General features: G+C 50.7%; 2 protein-coding genes and 1 long non-coding RNA gene across 4 annotated transcripts; 1 reads left to right on the plus strand and 2 right to left on the minus strand.

Annotated features, from left to right (window-relative positions):
• Window positions 1-434: 434 nt before the first annotated feature.
• On the minus strand, window positions 435-4691 carry C1QBP (complement C1q binding protein). Its single transcript, XM_083806037.1, has 6 exons — window positions 4408-4691; window positions 4107-4257; window positions 3762-3849; window positions 3117-3212; window positions 2126-2248; window positions 435-875 (listed from the first exon to the last, which is right to left on the minus strand). The coding sequence occupies exons 1-6, from the start codon at window positions 4661-4663 to the stop codon at window positions 726-728; spliced, it is 864 nt and encodes a 287-aa protein (XP_083662163.1). The 5' UTR covers window positions 4664-4691; the 3' UTR covers window positions 435-725.
• Window positions 4692-5758: 1067 nt separating this feature from the next.
• Window positions 5759-17957, minus strand: DHX33 (DEAH-box helicase 33). 2 transcript variants are annotated; one of them, XM_083806029.1, is made up of 12 exons: window positions 17809-17957; window positions 16986-17146; window positions 16057-16284; window positions 15206-15376; window positions 14080-14265; window positions 13314-13425; window positions 12782-12941; window positions 11929-12017; window positions 11255-11382; window positions 10476-10679; window positions 9629-9715; window positions 5759-8315 (listed from the first exon to the last, which is right to left on the minus strand). In XM_083806029.1, exons 3-12 carry the CDS (start codon window positions 16213-16215, stop codon window positions 8007-8009), a joined length of 1605 nt encoding a protein of 534 aa, XP_083662155.1. In that variant the 5' UTR covers window positions 16216-16284; window positions 16986-17146; window positions 17809-17957; the 3' UTR covers window positions 5759-8006. The 2 variants fall into 2 exon arrangements, with proteins under 2 accessions (XP_083662155.1, XP_083662156.1); XM_083806030.1 differs by lacking the exon at window positions 17809-17957 and adding an exon at window positions 17369-17522.
• Window positions 17461-19173, plus strand: LOC310884359. Its single transcript, XR_014574187.1, has 2 exons — window positions 17461-17570; window positions 18593-19173. It is a non-coding gene; the product is annotated as an uncharacterized lncRNA (long non-coding RNA).
• Window positions 19174-19177: the final 4 nt, after the last annotated feature.

A 19177-nucleotide genomic window follows, 5' to 3' on the forward strand; every position in this document is an offset into this window, starting at 1 on the left:
ATTCTGCTGGAACTGAAGCGTTCCAACCTCCCTGTGGTATTTTTCTGAAGCAGATGTATTAATACTAATACAATAGGTTAGCGCAGCACCTTCCTATTTGAAACAACTCAAAGTCAGTGTTTGAGAGCCTGAATAACACTCTACAGCGCAGGCTGCCAAGACTTCAGTCATACCCTACTACCACAACCTGCCACAAATGAGATTCACAAACATAATTAGCACAGCCTGGCCAGCAAAATTCCTCCTACAGCCACGACTATGCCGACAGAAAGGCACGCTGTGTGTTTGAAGGTGCTGGAATAGCTCTCCCTGGAGAAACCTGGGACAGCACACACCAGCTCTGCAGAAAGCTTTGCTAACACCATCACCGGCCTGGACCCAAACATCATTGTTACGGCAACTCTCTGGTCAGCACGAAGAAGAGAGACCACCCGTTTTCAGTGACTCATTGAACAGACTTTATTCTTCACATTCATTCTTAATTGTATGAAAACCACCAGGCAGGGTGAGGCAATTCTACACAGTAATGTCTGAGAACTTGATCTGGGCAGCAACATAAATACAAAACCCCAAATACAAGTGAGATTCCTCACTCTCCCATGATGCTCACTTCCAAACTCAAAGGTACTTACTCTCCATAGCTGTCGGGAAGATATGTTTGGGTATTGCTGGCTGGAGCACTGCAGTGTAATGCCCACAGCTGAAGATTAATTTCCTAGCCTAACTTACTGACATTTGACAAAGCTTTTAAGGTCTTCCAGGAATTTAATGTACTCCTGGTGCTCCAGCGCAGTGCTGAGCTCAATTAACTCATCAGCAAACGTGTTGTCCACTCCTCGATCAGCCAGGAAATCCATTAAGTGATCGTACAGAGCCTGCAAGAGATTGACAGAAAATGTCCTTAGCAGAGCACACCTGGATAGGGGTTGCTTTTGGGATGCCCTGTGGCAGTCGGCATCTCTCTCAGGATGACCAGGCTGCCGCCCTCAGGAGACCTCTGCACCTCCCCATCCCCTCCTCAGCCGGGCGAGGGGCCTGGAGGAAGGGGACATCGAAACTTGGGTGTATAAACCCAAGGCCAGCAGCACGCACAGGCTGCACCTTGAGGTTGATAAACAGCCTCTAGGGCCAGGAGATAAAGGATGTCAAAGGCAATGCATAGCGAGCTCTGCCTCTCCCCTCTGCATAATGCAATGGCCTTGGGGGTAAATTGTTCTAGCAGTATCTGGGAAGGGTATCTGATGTAACTACTGGTTTGAGAGACTAAATCTTTCACCATCACCGAGTCGTTTTTTCTTGGTTTTAATCCTACTTAACTATTTCAACTGCAGCACCGTGATGCTTGTGGGTTCCCCCCGCCTTGCTCCTCACAAGAACAGATTCGTTACTGCTGCCTGGTGCAGTACCGCTAACTCCTGTCACACCGCCTTTAAACAGACCAGTGACAGCGAGCAAATGATTCCTTTTGGACTTCTGCAATCTTGAGTAGATAGTAAATCATACAGATTTCTAAATTAATTTGCTGTCTCAAGTCAGACAGAGGGGAAAAAGGCAGCGTGGAACATTCTAGAGCACGCCGACCAATTTGAATATGAATGCCTCCTAAAGAGATGCACCCGAGGAGTAAAGCTTTCATCATATGATACATGGCCTCCAACTCAGCTGTAACCTTTCGGAAGCCTGGCATTACGAACAGATAAGCAGATGCCAGATAGCTGGATGTTAGTTCTTAGTGTCACTACTATGAAATCATGCGTGGAGAACCTAGGAAACAAAGACACCTACACCTGGTATCTGTAAGCAACACTGTTAAAGTCACAGATGAAAGCAGATTTGACCAAGTGTCAAAGCACCTCTAAAGTGTGTTACAACTGCTAGGAAGTCATCAGCTCACAAAACCTGGAAGAGAATTAGCTTCAGCTTATCGGTCCCAGTGCTGTGTGACTGCTGGGACCACGTAATAATCCTCAGTTTGCAGCGCAACTACTGCCTCGTGGCACACTGGGAGAAAGCAGGGGAATCTCCAGGGTGACACATCCAGGCCAGGACTCATTCGTAAATCAGGAGCAAATGGGGAGCAGCTGGAGTGCCCCCTGCAGCCTACGGCCATGTCACCAGCACTTACCCAGTCAAGGGAATCTGTATTGAGGGTGTAATTGGTGTCCTTCCAATCTGCTTCTCCAGTGGGCTGAAAGCTGACCTCCCTGATTGTGAAGATGTCGCTTTCCTCCTCTCCCTCGTGCCCAACCTGAAACAGGAAATGAGATGCAAGACATTCATTAGCTCTAATTACAGGGCACCATCTATCCTGAAGCCTAGAAATACAACACTTCAGGCAAAACCAGGCAAAACCTCAAGACCGGTACTAAAGCTGCTCCTCTCCCCTCAGCGTGTGCCTAAAGACGAGCACACACGTGCCCGAGAACACAGGAAATCCCACAGGAGGCCAGCCTGCCAGCGAGACCTGAGGAAAACCAGCAGCCCGACCTATACAGAGATGTACAAGTCTCTTCTGCATGATTCTAAATCTGTCTTCAGAAGTTTGTCTAGCCTTTGTCAGCTAACGCTGCTTGCACAAGAGATCTGTTGAGGTTTACAAAATAAACCACAGAGATCAGCCTGAAGCCAAGTTCTCAATTCAATTTTCTCCCTTCCTCCCTCCCTCTTTTCAAATCTCTGCATCTCTTTGCGATGATGCCTCGTACCAGTAAGATCTGCAAGTTACTGCTGCGTAGTATTAGATCTATCTCGTCTGGGCTGTTCTTGTTTACCCCTCTCGAAGTGTCGCTCCGTTAAAGAAGCCATGCCTCCCTTCTCTAATTTCACTCAATAAGCTGGCCTACAAGCAGCTGATCAGAAAGCCAGGTCAGGACGTAAGGAATGCAATGCAACATCTCCCCAGAGTTTAACCTTGCAAAGATAAAGCCTCTGACTTAAAAAACAGGTAAAAGGAGACTGCGTTTTCTGCAGATTCAGGAAACCAAGAGACTATAACCAGCAGTTAGACCCAACAGTGGCACAATTAATTACACTGCAGTAAAAAGCAGGAAATGCCCGTGCAGCGAGCCACAAGCCAAAGCTGGCTACAGCTGACACAGGAGCAGCTCGATACTCACCTCATCTTCGGGATAATGGCAGTCAAGAACAAGGGTCTGTTTTGTGTCATCTTTAACTACTTCCACAACAAAGTTCGGAGTTGATGTAATATCAGGCTAAATAAGAAAAAAGTTGTAATCAGCACTGGAGTCTGAACACGAGCCCAAGGGACCGCAGCCCAGCCCAGCGCCGCCGCGCATCGCCCCCTTCCTGACGTCCCTTCAGCCTCCTTCCCCGGCCTCTGACCGGACCTGCACAGCCTCCCCTCCCCGAGGTCTCTCAGCTCTTTCTCTGCTCCGCATCTGGTCACAGCGGGAGAAGTCACTGGTCACAGTGCTCACTCAGCACCAGACACTGCAGATCAAGCCACCAGCTTCAAATTCCACCGCTCCTTTACAGTTTTTAGCAGTACTTTGACTAAAAGTCTTATTAAACCGGACTGAGATCCTTCTGCCCAGCACCACCGTGCAAGGGCCACCGGAAAAAAGTCTGCATTTTGCAACTTGATACTCCCAAATATCAAGTGTGCGTGGGGGGGAGAACGTAACACTTCCTAGTGTTCCTACCTCCTAGTTCTACCCTTCCTTCTGTTCTACCTTCCAGTGTTCTGCTTTCCCCCTGTGCTCGTACCCACCACAAAAGCTCCCACCAAGGCATAACTTTACCTCCTGCTCATCGGGTTTCTGATCTTCTTGGGTTTCTTCATCAACCGAGGGTGGAATGCTGTTGTTGATGTTGAATGTAACCGTTATCCTTCAAAAGAAACAGCAGTAAGGACTTCAAACACACACACACACACCAATTGCGCTTCTCTTATTTAAAATGTTTGCCTCGGGCACAGAATTAGTGCTGACAAATCTGCATGCCCTGAACAAGGCTGTACTGCAGAGAGACACACCCTAACGAAGCGGACTCTTGATTGTTCTTGCGAGCATTCTTCAGGTTTTATTAGACCGAATTTGCTGGTTTTAGGGCAGGAGGAACGGATGGGGGAAGGCCGCGGCGCTCACCTCTCGCCGGCCACCTTCCGGAGCAGCTTGGCCTCCGTGCCGTGCACCTCCAGCTCCCAGCCCCCGGACACCTTGGGCAGCGCCTTGTGCTTCTGGATCTTCTTCTCCTCCTTGATCTCATCCGCCAGGAACTGCGCGAAGGCTTTGTCCCCTGCCAACGGGACAGGGGGGGAAATGTCACCGGGGCAGGGGACAGCCCCGGGACACCCCCCCCTTCCCCCCTCCACGTGCAGCCCGCGCACGTGTCCGCCCCCCCCCCGGTGTCCCCTCCGGTGTCCCCCCGGTCCCTTTCCCCCCTCACCCTCCGTGTGGAGGCCGCCGCAGCCGCAGGAGACGCCGCCGGCCGAGCCCCGCCGCGGGCGGAGCAGCGCGGCCCGGCCCCCGCCGCCCCCCAGCTGCCAGAGGGAGCGGGCCGGGGGCTGCAGCGCGGGGCCGGGCGGGGGGGCGCGGGCCGGGAGGGCGGACACGAGGCGGCGGCGGGGCGGCGGCGGCGGCAGCAGCGGCCGAGGAGCGGGGATGGCGGCGGCGGCGGCGCGCAGGGCCCGTGCGAGCAGCATGGCGGGGAGCGGGGCGGCCGGGAAGGAGGGAAGGGAGGAGGAGGAGGAGGAGGCCCCGGAACGGCTCGGCCCCAGCGCGCCGGAACTGGAAGCGGGGCCGAGGGTTCGAGACCGCCCCCGGCGGATCGGGCGGGAGGAGCTAAAAAATTAAAAGTACCACAAAAAACACCACAGGAGCGAATGAACAAACCAAAAACAAACAAATGAACGCCACAGTGAGGGCAGGGCGCTGCTGCTGTCACTGGGAAGCAAGGACGGGGCAGGCTGGCGCAGTGCCCCCCGTACCCACACTCCCACAGCAGAACCCAGAGAAGGGCTCATAAGGGTTAGAGGCCCACCCTCGGCAGATCGGGAGGGAGAAGGAAAAAATTAAGAAGTACCACAAAAAAAACACCACAAAAACAAACAAGCAAAACCAAAAAAACGCCAGAGCGAGGATGTGCCACTGCTGTTGTCACTTGGAAGCAAGGACAGGGCAGGCTGGCACAGGGCCCCCCGTACCCACGCTCCCACAGCAGAACCCAGGGAAGGGCTCATATGGGTTAGAGGCCCACCCTTGGCAGAGTGGGAGGGAGAAGGAAAAAAATCAAAAAATACCACAAAACCAAACAAAACCAAAAACAAAATCACAGAAAGGATAGGGCACTGCTGTTGTCACTTGGAAGCAAGGACAGGGCAGGCTGGTGCAGTGCCCAGTGGTGTGAGGAGAACGCAGCCACCACATGCCGAAGCACCTCTGCACTGCCCCTCTCTGTGGTAAAAGAGCCAGCTTTTGGGCAAACCCTCCCCCGTTTACTCAGAACACCATCACTCTTTGCCTTAGGGAGGCTCGACCAAGGCCCTGCACCCCTTTGGCAGCTGGCCCACTTGCTCTCCGGTGAGGCACAGCACCAGCACAAGGCCGCAGGCGAGGCTCAGGCTCACGGCCCCGTGCTAACTTCGCACCTCTGGCTCCATGCTGATCATCATCGCCACCCCAGGCTGCTTAGAGCCAAGGCAAACCCACAGGAACAGGTATGGCAACTGCCCATCCTGCTTTTTCTGGCCAAACACCTTCCCCCTGCCTCACAAAACACCCCCCCCCCGGGACCTGGATTTTTGCCGTCACTCTTTATTATGGGAAAATATACAAATCAGTTACTTCTAAATCAACTCCCATGCCCTCCCTCACACTGTTTAATTAAGACTGTCCAAACAAAATGTGCTTTTACTCCATTTTTCCGTACAGATGCAGAGCCTGGAAAACCAAGGAATAGATACATACAGTGCTTTGATAATTCCCTGCAGTTTGTGTGAGTTACAACAACTGAAGTAACAGCTTACTCCTGAAATACCAACCCAAATTTGTCACGCATACAGAAGTGACAAGTGTTGTCTGTGTCACAGTCCTTTTTTTTTTTTTTCAATTACCAAAGAACAATACCGCAACAGCAGGATGTGGCCATTCCCACCGGACCCCTGCATACATTCAGTATCACCAGATCTCTCCAGGAGGAGGCTGAGCCAAGACACTCCAGGTACACCGGGTACCTATTTCACTACTACTTTGGGAGACAGCAATTTGAAGATAAGCACAACTGAAATTCCAGTTTTAAAAAGAGGTATTTGTCCCGGTTTTTAAAGAGACAACCAAGGTAAGTCCATCTGGGAAACCAAAGAGAAGGCATATTACAAGGTACTGTGTGACCATGACGCACGTAACCAGAAGGACACACTGTGACATGCAAAATGTAGCTTGTCCCCACAGATCACAAGCAAAGCCAGCAGCTTTCCCCAGAAAAATAGTCAAGGGCTTGCCAATAGCCAATATGACTGCATCCCTGAGCAGCCTCATTAATATGTCATGAGCTTTGATATTTGAAGGATATAAGAACTAACCACCACTTTAGTCAGAAGAAAATCCTATCATAGCCTGCATGAACTAATCCCCCTATAGTACAAAATGACACTGCATGTACAGAACAGTTTCCTCCCCCATCCCTTCAGACACCTAATCTTTAGTTCAACTCATCCCAAAATCTGTATAAATTAACAAGCTATATCAACAGACTCTGTTGAAACTGTAAGTTACCTCTCCCAGAGAGGTTATTCTACAAGGATATCTTTTAAAAACAACTTACTTTTTATCCCACAACAGCACACAGTGAGAATAGAACATAAACGCTTTCCTTCAGATTAAAGAACAAGTTTGCCCTTTGGAGCGGTTCTAGTTTCTTAATTCTAGGATTTAAGATCAAGTTTCATAGTGTCAGTTTTCTCCAACTGAAAAAAAAAAAAAAAGGTAGATGCCAAAAGGATATGGAAGAAAATACAAATAAGAAGTACTAATGGCAGATCTATGATTGTTGACAATGTCAAGCTCCAAACTTCTAATGGAGGTGAAGAAGGTGGAAGGGGGAAGAAGCACTGGAGCCTGAGCAGAAGACAGGAATGTTTGCTGAATCAAGGGCTTTTAATGAAGTCTAGTCTCTAAACCACATTTTCATTCTTGTTTTGCTGAATTTGCCTCAAGTTGGCCTGATTAGCTACTGTGGATGGGGTGCCAACTCCAAAGCTAGAAGTGAATGGACAAGAGTGAGTCAAGACAGAAGCATATGCTGAGGAATCACATGCCCCAACAGGAAAAAGGAGAACAAAGAGGACATCAAATGCGCAGGTGGCTGGACAGCCCCTCCAAGAAAACACTGGCAGCCTCCAAGGCTTGGAAACAAACAGTGAAGACCTCTCTGGGGTCTATCCCCATTAGTGGCCTTCACACGATCCCAAATAGGTGGTGAACATGACATGCGGACAGAAAGATGTGTGATGAGGTAAGACAGTAGCACCTCCCTTCCAGAAATAGTAAAAGGAAAAAACATAATTTTTCCCCCTGTATGTAGGGATTTAAAAGTAGACATTTAAAATTTTCTTTTTTTTTTGGCAATAAAACCTGCTAAAGATACAAGCACAATCATCAAAAAATACCCAGTCTGCTCAGAAGAGCTCTTAGGATTTCATTTCCTCTTATACAACCTGTTAAACTTCAGTAAGTGTTAAAAACAGGAGTCTTGAAAACAGCTCCCCTTTCTGCCCCCCGCAGTAGGGATTTATCAAATGCATGTACACACACGCACAGAGTACGCACTACATTCCCCTTTCACAGATTAACTGTTAAAAGGATGATTGTTCTAAACCATGGAAACTTGTGAGGTCTGGCTCTCACAGAGAAGCCATTTTCCTCTTAAGGTTTTTACCTGATTGGCAAGGCAAAGCTCTACCGTTCCTGTACATTCATTACAGAACAAGAAACAGTCTTATAGGGTGAGCCTAAAAACAGTGCACCTGGTGGTCCCAGACCCCCAGCTCAGTTCTTGGCCGTTCTCAGCCTCCTGCGGAAGTAGTCGGGCGCCACATCGTACAGCCAGTCTGCGTCCACCACACACAGGTCCCGCATGTAGCACTTGTTGGTGTGAAGCAGCCCGTTGTACACCACGCAGGCTGGCTTGCAGTGGAAGAGCACAGAGGAGGGGTGGATGGCCACCAGCTGGTGAGAGTCCACGGTGCTGTACGTGCCGTCCGGCTGCAGCTCGGCGGCGTTCATGAAGAGGCTGTGAGCCAGGCAGCGGCGGATGTTTGCAGTGTCCCCGCGGGAGGACTCCATTGGGATCGAGAGCTGGTTAGCAGCGAGAGAGACAAGGTGGCTGGTAACACCTCACAGAGCAGCCCGCGCTCAGAGACCCCTAACATCACACCTAGCAGGGCCAGACAGCAAGCTGGGGCTCCAGCATCACTTTCTGATACTCCTTCCAATGGCTCCCCACAAAGAGGGGATCTAGATCCTACAGAGCTAGCTGAGGTGCTGCCCTAACTTCACCTGCAGGCTTTCAGAGAACCCTTTCTGCCCAGAAGCGCTGCGTGGAGAGGACAGACTGCGCCTGCTGCTCCATCTGGGCTGGCAGCCATGCTTTGCAGAGAAACAGCAGCCTCGGCGAGGTCTGAGTGCTCCTAATCCTCCAATGCTACTGGGCCCATCCAACCCGCCCCAGAAGTCCTCCCTCCCTCCTCGGCAGCTTGGAGGAGAGCTGGAGGCCATGGCATTGCATGCTGAAGGGACCTTTGCCATCTGCATATACTGTAGTGAAAGGAAATGCTTGCTGCCAAACGTCATTTGCTCTTGCTTCCCGTACAGATCTGCTTGTCCAGAAGGACTCCAGCTGGGAGCTACTCTCGCAGAGTGTGCTTGTGCTGAAGCGTAAGCAAGCGTGTATGGGCACCCTCGTGGGGAAACACAGCCCTGTTCTAATGGGCTCCTGAGATCAGGTGAGACTGTGTCATAAATCCAGCTGGGGTGTGAAATATAAGAGGCCCGCTGGGAATTCAGCCCAGGTAGATGTTAAGCTAATCCAGACTAATAGCAGAGAGATGAATCACAAAACAGATTGAGACTCTCCGCCTCTAGGAGCGAGTTTCAGGCCAACCAGCATCTGCAGCAGGACAGGGGAGCTGAATGGCAGCTCCCACATCACGCACAGACTGCAAGTACCTAGCGGCAGCTCCCACGCTGTGCCTTATGCTGTGTGGCTGGCAGGAACGGCGCTGACGTGCAAGCTGCTGCTACACCGACTGCCTGACTCCATGAAGAAGCCAGTCAGTGGGGGCTGCAGAGGCCGACGTCACTCAGTGGCACACACAGCACAGCCCAACCACATTAGAGCAGCAAAAGGCATGAGGAATAACCACCCTCTGAGAAGCCTTCCCAGAGCTCCGCTTCTCCCTTCCCCTCTCCTCAGCGCTCTGAGCCCTGCGGCTCCAAGATTTTGGGACACAGCTGCACAGTCAGGACTTCTACATGACTACTCATGAGAAACTGAAAACACAACCACATTTTCTTGCTTCTGGGACTTGGTGCACAGAGAAATCAGTTTGGGGACAAAGAGAAAGATACAAACAGATGAAACAGACAAACACAGTATGGCAACAAGTTACCTTTACACAAATGTCCCTGAGCTGAGCTCTGACGTCTGACACAAGCAACATGTTCCTGCTGTTCACAAAGTTCTCTTTGCACCATTCCTGCAGCAGAAGCACAAGGAGTTAGAAGGAGCCACTTCTTCACCCAAGAAGCACAACACTCTTTGGACACCAAGCAAGGCAGAATCCTCCAAACACAGAATCTGTCTCAGAGAAAAGTTGCTAACCCATTTCCTTGTCAGATTTCCAGCCCTGACTACCCTCCTTTGTCTGCATTCCTTCCCACAGTGCCGAGAGACTGACTGCTGTTCTCTTCTGACTAAGAGCTGCTCTGCAAGGCCACCGTGTGCTGCAAACCAGCACTTGATATCCCACAGGTGGTGAAAACAAATTATCCAAGAGTAACAGATGTTGCACAGAATGGGGTGTACTAGCCTACAGATCTACAAATCAAACTAAGAAGTTTATAGAGTAGTATAAATCAACATCTGTTTTTAAATATAGTCAGTGTTTTTGCAATGACTGGGGTATGTTCAGGTATTTATCAGTCACAACGCTCTCCCACTCCCTCCTGTTTCCAGCTGTAAGCAGGCAAGGAAGAAATCCAGCTCTGTGATTACAGAACTGGTCTCACAGAACTCTGATAACCAGATCTGCTGCAGCCTTCTGGGGAAAGAAGGTGCTCAAACAGCTTTCTCCCATCACCCAGCTGTAAAGTATGAGTGAGAGCTCACTTCTCGCAGGTGCGTTGGAAGGATGCGTATTGCATCAGCTCTGAAGGATGCAGGCGTCACTGCTGCATGCCAAAAGAACCCCTCAACGCCACAACCCCTGACAGCCCCGGATCCTCAGAGCACCCTACCTTGTTGCCACTGACGTTTCTGAAGGCCCTGTACACGTTGAGCAGGGTAAGATGATCGCCCTCACTGGAGATGAATTTCTTCCTGACAGACTGCACTTCTTCCCGCCGGGCTGGGGGGTTGTAAAGGACGCTGTCCACTGACAACAGCGATATGATGGTCAGAATCTCTTCTGTGCAGTGGAACTTCGGGGCCAGGAGGATGGTCTGCAAACCACGGAAGAAAACTGATTGACCAAATGCACCCCAGATGGGCAGACTTTTCTGCTCACTGACAGCCAAGGAACTTTACCAAGCACTGTTTAAGGAAATTTCATAAATTTCATAAACATTTGGACCTAGGAACAACTGTAAGTCCTCTTCGGGGCCTGCCAAGTACCTTTAACAGAAATTGTCATGCTCTTTTTTGAGAACAGACAGCTCAGATTCAGCACAAACATGGTGACTAAAACCCTCTACAGTATCGGACACTTCATGAAACTGTCAAACAGTGCTACCAGCAATCCCGGAAACTGCAAGAGGATTGACCTTGTTTCAGCTTCAGAGGTGCCAAAGGAAATAAAATAGCTTTTAAAAATCTCCTTTACGTAAGCAACAAATGACAGGCGAACCAGCACAGCTGCTGCAAAGAAAGCTGTGCTCATTAACGTACTGCAAATACAGCAGTACAGCTGCAGTCGCCCCAAATTCTAGACCTCATTTTAGGGGTTTGAAAGAGAAATGCTAATGGTACTGGGAAAAGTACATGAAATAAAAGCGAGTAGTTCTTCTGCAGTCGTTACTTTTGAGAACTTTGGTTCCAGCGGGAAGGCAGCCATCTTCTTTCCCAAGGGAGTTAGGACAAGCTGATCTTCCTTTCGCTCCACAGCCCCCAGCAGGTCCAGCTGCTCGATTGCTGCTTGAATAGCATCTGTCAGAACAAGAAGGCTCAGGCTGTGAGATCACATCCCTGCCAGTGCCAACGAGAGGGATCAGCAGCTACCATCACCACCCCTTTCCCCTGAGCAGAGGGACAAGCACTTTCAGTTTATCAATTCAGAGAAATGAACGCCCCAGTGATCCAGCAGAACAATCACCTCTCCCTATTTAAGCAGCAAGCACAGAGGCAGACCTAAAGCTGCCATCTGCAGCTTTGAGCAGAGGCCCTGTGAGATTCTCTCTGGCTTTCCCTGGCAGTCAAGGCCAAGTTCTTTATGATCCACAACTGCCCCTTGCTCTGTTTGGAGGCTGGGCTCTCCAACTCTGCCATAACCATGGCTGCTCGGATGAGGCTGAGGACAAGCGATGAATGAATGACTCGAGACTTTGGGACCACCAGGAGCAGATGCACAGAGACAGCTCCCCTTTCACAGCCCTGGCCTTCCAAACTCCACCTTCTCAGGCTGGCATGAAGACATTATTTTTAATCAATTCCTTACTGACTCATTTTTCCAAACCCGCTTTTATAAGCACTTACCAGGAGATGGTTTGGACATAAACTCAAAGGTGAGTACATTGGGAATTCTCAAAGCCAGGAGCTGAAGCATCACGCTGGCCAGGTTACACCTGCACGGGCAAAAAACAACTGAGATTATCTCAGTTTATAGGCAAATAACAGTGAAGGAAACAAAAAATAAGAGAAAACGGGATCCTTAGATCTGTTCAGATCTGTGCTGCAACTTGACAGAGACCAGTCCAATGCTGGCTGCTGAAGCCTGACTTCCTGAACAGCCATACCCTAGGTCCAGTTTTGCTGTTGAGTTTTTACACAGCTCCATCTGTAGCAGTACAGAGAGGAGGTGTGGCAAGAAGTGTGACAGTATCAGGGTTCTGTTTGTCAGGGAACATCAGTACTCCAAGCACGTAATATCATGCAAGCACAATTTAGGACAGGTCAGACAGAAGTTTTATTAACTATGATCGTAGTGAGAGCCTGCTCAGGCAGCATCCCCCCCTCTGCCCCTGGGTTCTCTCATGATGACTACGAAGACCAGACTTACATACTGCTTCAAATGAAAGAAGCAAGGGAAATAATTCTAACGTTAACAAAGCCAGGTGCATTACTTAGGCCGGGTGGACTCCAGATATTCATTTATACGTTAATAAGACCAAGTACCCGCCTGGAGATGGACTCAAGTAGCCTGTTAGGGGCCTGAAGTGCAGCATGGAGATGACTCCCGGTGGAGCCTGTAGGAGTGGCACACCCAGCATTATCTTCACGGGAAAGTAGGGGATGAATAATCAGACTGCCAGCTCTGGTTGAAATTAACAACTTCCTGGCCAGACCTCTCAAATCTTTGATATTAATAATTTTACCACCACGTTCTCACCTCTGTATCTCGGGTACTGTCATTTTGTCAAACTTCTCAAACTCGTCCTCTGTGTAGAGCCGGTAACAGATCCCGCTGTCCTCCCGCCCTGCTCTCCCTGTTCGCTGCCAGGCCTGGGCCTTCGACACCCGCTGGACTGCCAACACTTCCAGACCAATTTCTAAGAGTGGAAGAGCATCGTTTCGGTCAACATTTGCATAACACAGGGCTTTGAAAAAACACAACCCTGTGGAATTAACAACAAAACATCCCAGGAGTCTCCCATCCAACTGCTGCTCCACCTTTTCTTGATGTAGCACCCTGAAGCAAAGCTAATTATCATGCTAGTTATCATGCACATGAGAAGACTCATTTTGGATAGGGTTTTACCCCCACATGCCTGGTACTCCAAAAAAATACACATCTAAAACCTGGGAGGTTAATTTAGGCAGTGCAGAGGGTGTTTTAAACGAGCTGCCAGTGGGGCACGTTGCCTCAAATAACTTCTACAGAACTGCAAACAATCTCTCCATTGTTCCTAAAAGTTCCTCACCAGGGTTGTACTTCCTTGCTTTCACCATGCCTGTGTCCACAACATATTTTATTCCCGAAATGGTGATGGAGGTCTCTGCAATGTTGGTGGAGAGAATCACTTTGCGGCAGCCCTATGAGGAAGAACAAACTAAAGCCAGTCAAAAGCCATCTTTGGTTAACTGCCATGGGAGATTCCACCACTTTCAGCCAGCATGGGTCAAGCCTCCATATCATTATAGCACGCTACAACCACACACCATGTCTGCTATGCCAGCTCTTGTAAATTAAGATAACCTCTAGTTCCTGATCAGTTTTTAAAACATGCACCTACAAGTCTTGCAACAAAGTACACCACCCAGGAGAACAGTTATCAAACACGTCTTTAAAACATTTTGGTTTAATTTCTTGCACAAGCACAAAATCTGAATTCCTGGTTATCTGCTAAATAAGAGACAGAAGGGCCCAAGGCCACAGATTTCCTCTTCTTATGGCCCTGCCAAATAATGGCCAGGTGTTTAGCTTTCTTAGCATTTGGCTGGCCTATTAACTGCCACAGCTTTTTATTCGATATAGACATGAAGTCATATGAAAAGGGGCAAATTTCAATTCCTCTGCCCCTTTTTTCCTCTCCCTAATCACTCCCTCTTTTCACGATCTCAGACAACTTACTGTATGCCTCTGTTAACACCATCCCAGTTGCATTGTCTTATATCACACTGGAACCATTTGGCCTGAAGTAAACAACCATGCAAGTGAACAAACTCATCCTGTTTACATTGCCTCACCTTGGGGGCAGCCTGAAAGACTCGGAGTTGTTGAGAGTAAGGCAGAGAAGCATAAAGAGGCATCACCATCATCTGCGGGCAGCCATCAGGGAGGTGCTTGGAAATGTCTCGACAGGTTTTGGTCATCGCTTCAATCTCCTCCTGACCAGTCAGGAACACGAGGATGTCCTGAGAAGAGGGTGCTTCCTGGAGCCAGAGGAAAAAGCAAGTGAGAAGTTACAGCAGATTGGAGAGGGAGGGAGAACTGAGGATGTAACAGCAGCAAGTCTTCCAAGGTGTCCAGGGAGCAGGTCACTGAAGCATGTACAGAAGAAAGGAAAGACACACATTCTGTGTGAGCTGTGGATCAGCCTTAAGATCCCAGTGGATTCAGCAGAGGTGAAGGGTAACAGCATTTTGCAGGGTTCAGCCTTAACAGGATGGAGGAATCACTCAAATTCATATATCGGTTTCATTAAATAACTGTCCAGGACACGCAAGGGACAGGGCCAGCAGACACCCGGGTACAAGACAGAAAGCTCAGGCAAGAGGAACACGTAGGTATTAGTCAGGAATTAACGTCAGAGAGCTTTGCATAGTGGTCTGCTTTCAACTCCAGCCTTGATGTACAAGCCCCAGAATCCTACCAAGATCATCTTCAAAGCATTAGATGTAGGGTAATAAACAGATTGATTAAATGATTTAACTACCTGGCAGTTTGGGGTTCAAACATCCAGTCACAAAACGCCTATGACCTGGCATTTTAATATATTCCTACTTGCTCTGTAGTTGCACTTTGCCAGTAAATTAGAATTGTCTTCCGTTAGTTCATGCCCAAATTTCCCTTCGCAACTCAAGGCTCTTTATAATTGACACAAAGCCACGGGTTACATCTTTCTGTGCATTTACACACCCACTTGCCGTGTTTTCTCCTAATGCGAGTGCTTCTCTCCATCTCCCACATTTGCTCTCTGATCGGGGATGCTCTAGAAGATCCCCACCCACCGCAGGGACACCTCTGATTTAGCAGCAGCAAGCCCAAGCCATCTCAGGGACACCTCGGTGCCTCTGGCCCAGCAACCTGCGAGCCCCCTCAGCCAGCAGCCCACGGCCCCAGGGAGGCACAAACTCGACGAGACCACCGTACCTGGTGGATCTGGAAGACTGACACCAGTGCTGCTTGGAGGTAATCGCTCTGAGGCTGTTTGGTGTAGAAGACCTGAATGGGATGTTGCCTGCCCTCTAAATAGAGAACGGGAGCTCCGTTGAAGTACTGGGAGAACTGGTCAACATCCATCGTAGCCGACATGACAACCACCTATAATATGAGCAAAAATGGGTTAGCACTGCAGCTCGGACCCAGCAGAACACTTACCAGTCGAGGACTAACCAAAAGCCAGCTTCCTGAGACTGTGATATAGGCTCAGAACAGCAAAAACACACAGAGTTTGGGACAGAAGAGAGCGGTCTTTCCTTGTTAAAGCCATCAGCTTTGGTATGACACAAGGGTAACGTGTTGGTATGATAAAATGAGTGGAGACATGTTCAAATTCTCTTCTGACATTTAATAAACAGAGCTGAGCACCCACAAAGCTAGGCTGCACAAGAGTCCTTTGAAAGAAATTGTACTGGGACCCTACAAATTCCCTTATGTGCCTTCCACTCACACGCTTTGTCATGTGCTTGCACCCACCTTCATTACATGAGCAACATCTGCTTGCTCCAAATCATGACCTGACACACACATGCAACCTCTTTCCCCAGTATAAGCATGTCACAGAGCTGCGATAACAGACAAAAAGGTCCTGTATCCGGGGCAGTCTCAGGAACACATCATAAGTTGGCCACTCTAAACTACTCGGATTTAAAGGAACATTTTAGGAAGAGGAAAATATTCAAGTCTGAAATTTCAAGCACAATGGAAAAGCCCAGGAGTTAGTCAGAGCGCAGAGGCCAAGCCCCATCCCTGCCTCTCGCTGCCATCCCAGCCAAACATACTTTTAGTGGCAGTTTGCCCAATTCCTTTCGTTTCTTTTGGGCGGCTTTCACCACTCCGAAGAGCACATCAGTATGGATCGTCCTCTCGTGGGCCTCGTCCAGGATGACGACGCTGTACTTGCGCAGCAGAGGATCCCCGATGGCCTCGCGCAGCAGCATCCCATCCGTTAAGAACTTGATTCTCGTCTCATCAGATGTAAGGTCATCGAAGCGCACAGTGTAGCCCACCTAAGGAAGCAACCGTTACAAAAGCATAAACGCAACGGGATTTACGTTTCTCACTGCTGTTGTACCTCACAGGAGGACCACAAAGCGTTCTGGTCAACACGTCAGCCAAGCCAGAACTGTGGGAGAATGCCAGAAAGCCTACAGCGCATCGCAGACTGCGAGCAGTTTGTCTTACAAATCTAACACTCCAACCAAAGGAGGGGTCCCAACACCGCATTCCAATGAGCTTTTTCCCATCCATCATAAATGCTCCACGTTTTCTCTCTTTCCTCCCCCTGCTAGGAACTACTACATGCTCTCTGAATGCTTCTATTTAGGGAAAGTCCTCCTCCTCCTCTTCTCTCCCACAGACTCACAGATCTGCATGGATTCAGCACTCTGCTCTCCTCAACTTCTGGCACAGGGAGCAATGGGAGAGAAGGCCTAGGAGGGGAATGCAATTTTTTTGTTTTATTCACTAACCAGATTTTTTTCAAATGGAGAAACACAGACAGTAACCAAGAAGTAAAATACTGAAATCAAATACAAGTTCCCTTGAGCAACAGAAGCAGGCAAAAAGCTATTTTTCTAATTCAAGCATATTATTAAACAAAGCCTACCTACCAGCCCCATGGTTCTAACATTTTTATCATACCCACGCCATTCGTGACACAGCCCCGTCAGCACTTCAGGGCCAAAGCAGCCCCTGGGAAGGCACCCACCAGCTTCCCCAGCTCTGTCCTCTTCTCATCCGAGACTCGGGTGGCCAAGGAGATGGCTGCTACTCTGCGAGGCTGCGTCACTGCGATGACGCCTTGGCGGCCGATTCCTGCTTCGTAGAGGTACTGAGGGATCTGAGTGGTCTTCCCTGAGCCCGTTTCTCCTGAGGAACACCAAGCGAACAGAGTTTTTCCATCAAACGGAAGGCCCCAGTTCAACTTTTAGGTTAAGTTTTAGGTGTGTTTCAGCACGGGGAGGGAGAAGGCAAGAGGAGCCCACAGGCAGGCAGCAGCGGGGCACGGAAGGAATCCAACGCCTCGCCCCAGCCACTCGCCCCCTGCTCAGCAGAACTCCTCTACTTCACCCAGGCTCTCTCCAGCCACACCTGGGTTAACGAACACGTTGCTGTCTGCTGGGTGCTTGAAGTGTTCGTTGTGTGCACGGCCAACGCAGGAGGTAACCACACTGAACAAGGGACAGACACCGCCTTGGTTTTGCGCGCACGTCCTCACTCCCCGCCAGCAAGTTCCAAAGTAAGGCTGTAAGCAACTCAAAGCCAAGCTTCTGTCACGGCAGCGGCGAGCGAGGTAAGGCTTGGGGCTCTCGGAGGAGCACCCGGGGCACCGCCAAGCCTTCCCCTGCCCCCCTGAGATCTGAGGCAGCCCCTCAGGATCAGCTCAGCGACCTCCCCGTGCGGACAGCAGCGGCACGCGGCAGAACCAGCCCCAGGGGGGCGAGGAGGAGGAGCCTGGGGCCGCCCCCCCGGCCCCCCGAAGCCCCCCGGTCCCTCCCCGACACCCCCCCCGGTGCCCCCCGGTTGCTCACCGATGAGCACGGCGCTGTCGAGGCCCCGCAGCTGGCCGAGCAGCGCGGCCCGGGCCCTGCAGATGGGCAGCGCGCGGCGGGGCGGCGGCGGGCGGCGGGCCGGGGGCAGGCCGGGCCCGGGCCCGGGCCCGGGCCCGGGGGGGGCGGGGGCGGCGGGCAGCATGGCGGGGCCGCCCCGGGACCGCCGCCTGCAGCCGCTCGGCACCGGGCACGCCGCTGCCGCCGCCGGGGGGGGGTCACGTGGTTCGGCGCGGGGTGTTCTGGGAGCTGTAGTCCGCCGCACGCGGGGCTCTGTCGCGACAGCCGGCTGGTTGCTTTTCTGTCGCCGCACCGAAGCGGTGCTCAGCGGTGGGGGTTTAGGCACGCTTCCTCGCGGGACGGGCCGCCCGGGAAGTTTTAAAGGGCGATTAAAGGCAGGGCGGGCGGCAGCCGCCACGAGGAGCGGCGGTCTCCATTTTGTGCCGGGGCCCCACGCACCGCCAGGGGCCCGCGAGCACCCACGGAGGGCGGCCCCAGGGCGGAGGGGGGGCCTCGTCCCGCACCCTGAGGCTCCGGGGGCCTTATCCCAGCCCCAGCCCTGCTCACGTCCCACCTGCGGACCAGCACGGTTTGGGAACGCTCAGCTAAGTGAAAGGGCTTGATCAGTTCCCTGCCCCAAAAGCAGCCGGACGCAACACTGCCTAAAGTGTTCTCAGTAATCCTGGAAAGTAAGATTTAAGGTCCGTTTTGGAGCAAACCAACCACAATGCCCCCTCTCCCTTTATGTATCCATAAACTTTAACAGAGGGAATCCAGGTACAAAAGCACTCACCAGTTTTGCGTGCCCGACTAACCACTTGGGGACAACGCATTACCTCACAAGGCCCCAACGCATCGCTCTCCCACACTACAAACACCTGTAACCTTGTTCTTAAGCGCAAGAACAGCAAAAATCTGCACCTAAACAAGATGATCATGTGTGTTAAGGGTGAGCCTCTCCTCCTAAATTTGGAAGCTGCAGATCAACGTCACGTTTTCATCTGTTACGATACAACCAGAGCTACTCAGCACAGCCAACTGAGTCAAGAGTCACTGAACCCAACGAGCTGAACTGTGCTCTGAATTCCTTGTGTGGCTCCTGATACAGGTATTTATAAATGAGCACAGCTTCAAGCTAAATCCCACTCAGTGTCACCGACTCATGCTGGACAGATGCTCCTACCACTCAGTGCTTCTGCAACAAGCTTCATACAGGGACTACAAGTTAAACATCCTGAACAATCCTTTGTCTTGGTCGTTCCGAGGCATTTCTGGGGAAAGCTTGCATTAATGTTCTCTCTTCAGGGGCCTGGTTTTCCACCAGCTGCCTCAAGATTACAGGATTATTATA

The sequence above is a fragment of the Anser anser genome (genome assembly GCF_964211835.1).
Source record: "Anser anser genome assembly, chromosome: 20".
In the NCBI taxonomy this organism is placed as follows: Eukaryota; Metazoa; Chordata; class Aves; order Anseriformes; family Anatidae; genus Anser; species Anser anser.

Coding starts and splice junctions, on each gene's coding strand:
- C1QBP (XM_083806037.1), bottom strand. CDS start 4,663: ATGCTGCTCGCACGGGCCCTGCGCGCCGCCGCCGCCGCCATCCCCGCT. Junction 4,258..4,407: donor CGGCGGCCTCCACACGGAGG/GTGAGGGGGGAA, acceptor TCCCGTTGGCAG/GGGACAAAGCCTTCGCGCAG. Junction 2,249..3,116: donor GCCATTATCCCGAAGATGAG/GTGAGTATCGAG, acceptor TTCCTGTTTCAG/GTTGGGCACGAGGGAGAGGA.
- DHX33 (XM_083806029.1), bottom strand. CDS start 16,215: ATGCTGCTGCGCGAGGCCATCGGGGATCCTCTGCTGCGCAAGTACAGC. Junction 14,266..15,205: donor CAGTCTTCCAGATCCACCAG/GTACGGTGGTCT, acceptor CTCTGGCTCCAG/GAAGCACCCTCTTCTCAGGA. Junction 11,383..11,928: donor TATGTCCAAACCATCTCCTG/GTAAGTGCTTAT, acceptor TTGTTCTGACAG/ATGCTATTCAAGCAGCAATC.